A 1,682-nucleotide genomic window follows, 5' to 3' on the forward strand; every position below is an offset into this window, starting at 1 on the left:
TAATCACAATCATCGTAACCTAATGTGTGTGTGTTCAGCAGACTGTTTAACACCATGACCACTGGTTTCCCTCAGCCTCTTTGTGTTGCAGATATTTGTGTCACTCTCTTTATCGCTCATCTGAGAAACCTTCCCTAGGGGCACACACACACACACACACACACACACACACACACACACACACACACACACACACACACACACACACACACACACACACACACACGGACTCACACACACACACACACACACACACACGCGCGCGCGCGCGCGCACACGATTGCCCTCTCAGACGATCCCAGTAAGTGGGAATGTCCCCTTTAAGTGCCGAGAGGCGAATGGAACAACTTCGTCTCCTCCTCTCTTTGACGTTGGCCTTCTTATCAACCTATCACCGAGCTAACCCCGCCCCCCCCCCCCCCCCCCCCAGCCAGGAAGCCAGCAGCTCTGGCGAGTAAGTGCATGACCCGAGACTAGATTGATACTAGACGTTGTATCATTACGACGAATACTGCAATAGAAAGGATGAACTAGTCTTCTACTTGAAGGGAATATACAATTAGATCTATTTTGGCTGTAGTAGCCCTATAAATTCATAACGGTTGTCTTCAGTACTCGACACCAATTTATCAGACAAAGACGACTGTGAAGAGACTTCGTTATTTTTCCTCAAAGGTTGTTTTTATACCTTTCTGTTTTTTTAACGACCTTGTTGGTTTTTATATATATTTTTTGTAGTGAGGGGACTAATAGACCGGACAGCAAAGTGGATTTAACGGGTGCGTCGCCGCCTTCCACTTTATCTCCAAGATGCTATTGGTGTCTCCGCGGCTAGTCGACACACCTCGCATGGAGCCCATAGTAAGTTAACTACCTTTTCATTCTATCGTTCTAATGATCACTAGCGCTCATTTGAAGCTGGGTCGAGGGTGTGAGAGGCACGAGAGTTTATGTGTGTGTAATGTGCTGCCAGTGTGCTTGAGTGAGACAAAATGGTTAGGGATATGGATGGGATACTACACTTGATGGCTAAATTCCTTTATTGTGGTGAGACTACAGTGTGTGTGTGTCTGTCTGTGTGTGTCCTTATCTCGCTATTTCATTATGTGTTTAGGCTCTTCAGTGATTGCATTTATAAGTTAAAGAGACTGATTTCCTCTCTCTATCCCTGTGTGTGTTTTGTGTCATACTGAATATGCGCCTCGACCGGGAAATCAAATCAATAGCCAACATTTAGTTAGAGAGTAGGATTGATAGATATCGTAGTGACCACGTAGATTAAACAGCTATTGGTGGGGCTTCAGAGGCTATAGGAAAATCCTGAACATTAGCCTTCAGTAAATATTAGGTATGTGTGTGTCTCTCTCACGAACACCAGTCACTCTGTGTGTTCATAATTCCGGTAAAGTTCCGTGACTAGATTACTTTACGATCGGATGTTGTGGTTTCTCGGGCGTGCGTCAAAATTGCAACAAAATACATTTCCAGGGAAGAGCGTGTGCGGAGAGAGCGAGAAGTGCTGGCAACTTGCAATGGTACTCGTAGCGGTGTATATCAACATATGATACTGGAGATATTATTGGCTACAGTACTAGGCTACTACTACCACCACTCTAGACGGAGAGTGGCTGAGTGACTGAATGCTCTCGTTGCTCAGTTCCAGCTCCTCTCAAAAGGCTTCT

General features: G+C 45.5%; 1 protein-coding gene across 2 annotated transcripts in view; it reads left to right on the forward strand.

Annotated features, from left to right (window-relative positions):
- The first annotated feature begins 454 nt into the window (after positions 1 to 454).
- LOC139534868 (neurogenic protein mastermind-like) overlaps positions 455 to 1,682 on the forward strand; it is a 116,824-nt gene continuing 115,596 nt past the window's right edge. For both annotated transcript variants that reach the window (XM_071334361.1, XM_071334360.1), the window contains exon 1: positions 455 to 861. Coding sequence is in view for 1 of the 2 variants with exons in the window: in XM_071334360.1 (XP_071190461.1) it covers positions 811 to 861 (51 nt within the window). In the remaining variant the exon portion in view is untranslated. The remainder of the gene's footprint in view (positions 862 to 1,682) is intronic.

This window comes from Salvelinus alpinus, chromosome 11 (assembly GCF_045679555.1).
Source record: "Salvelinus alpinus chromosome 11, SLU_Salpinus.1, whole genome shotgun sequence".
Taxonomy (NCBI): Eukaryota; Metazoa; Chordata; class Actinopteri; order Salmoniformes; family Salmonidae; genus Salvelinus; species Salvelinus alpinus.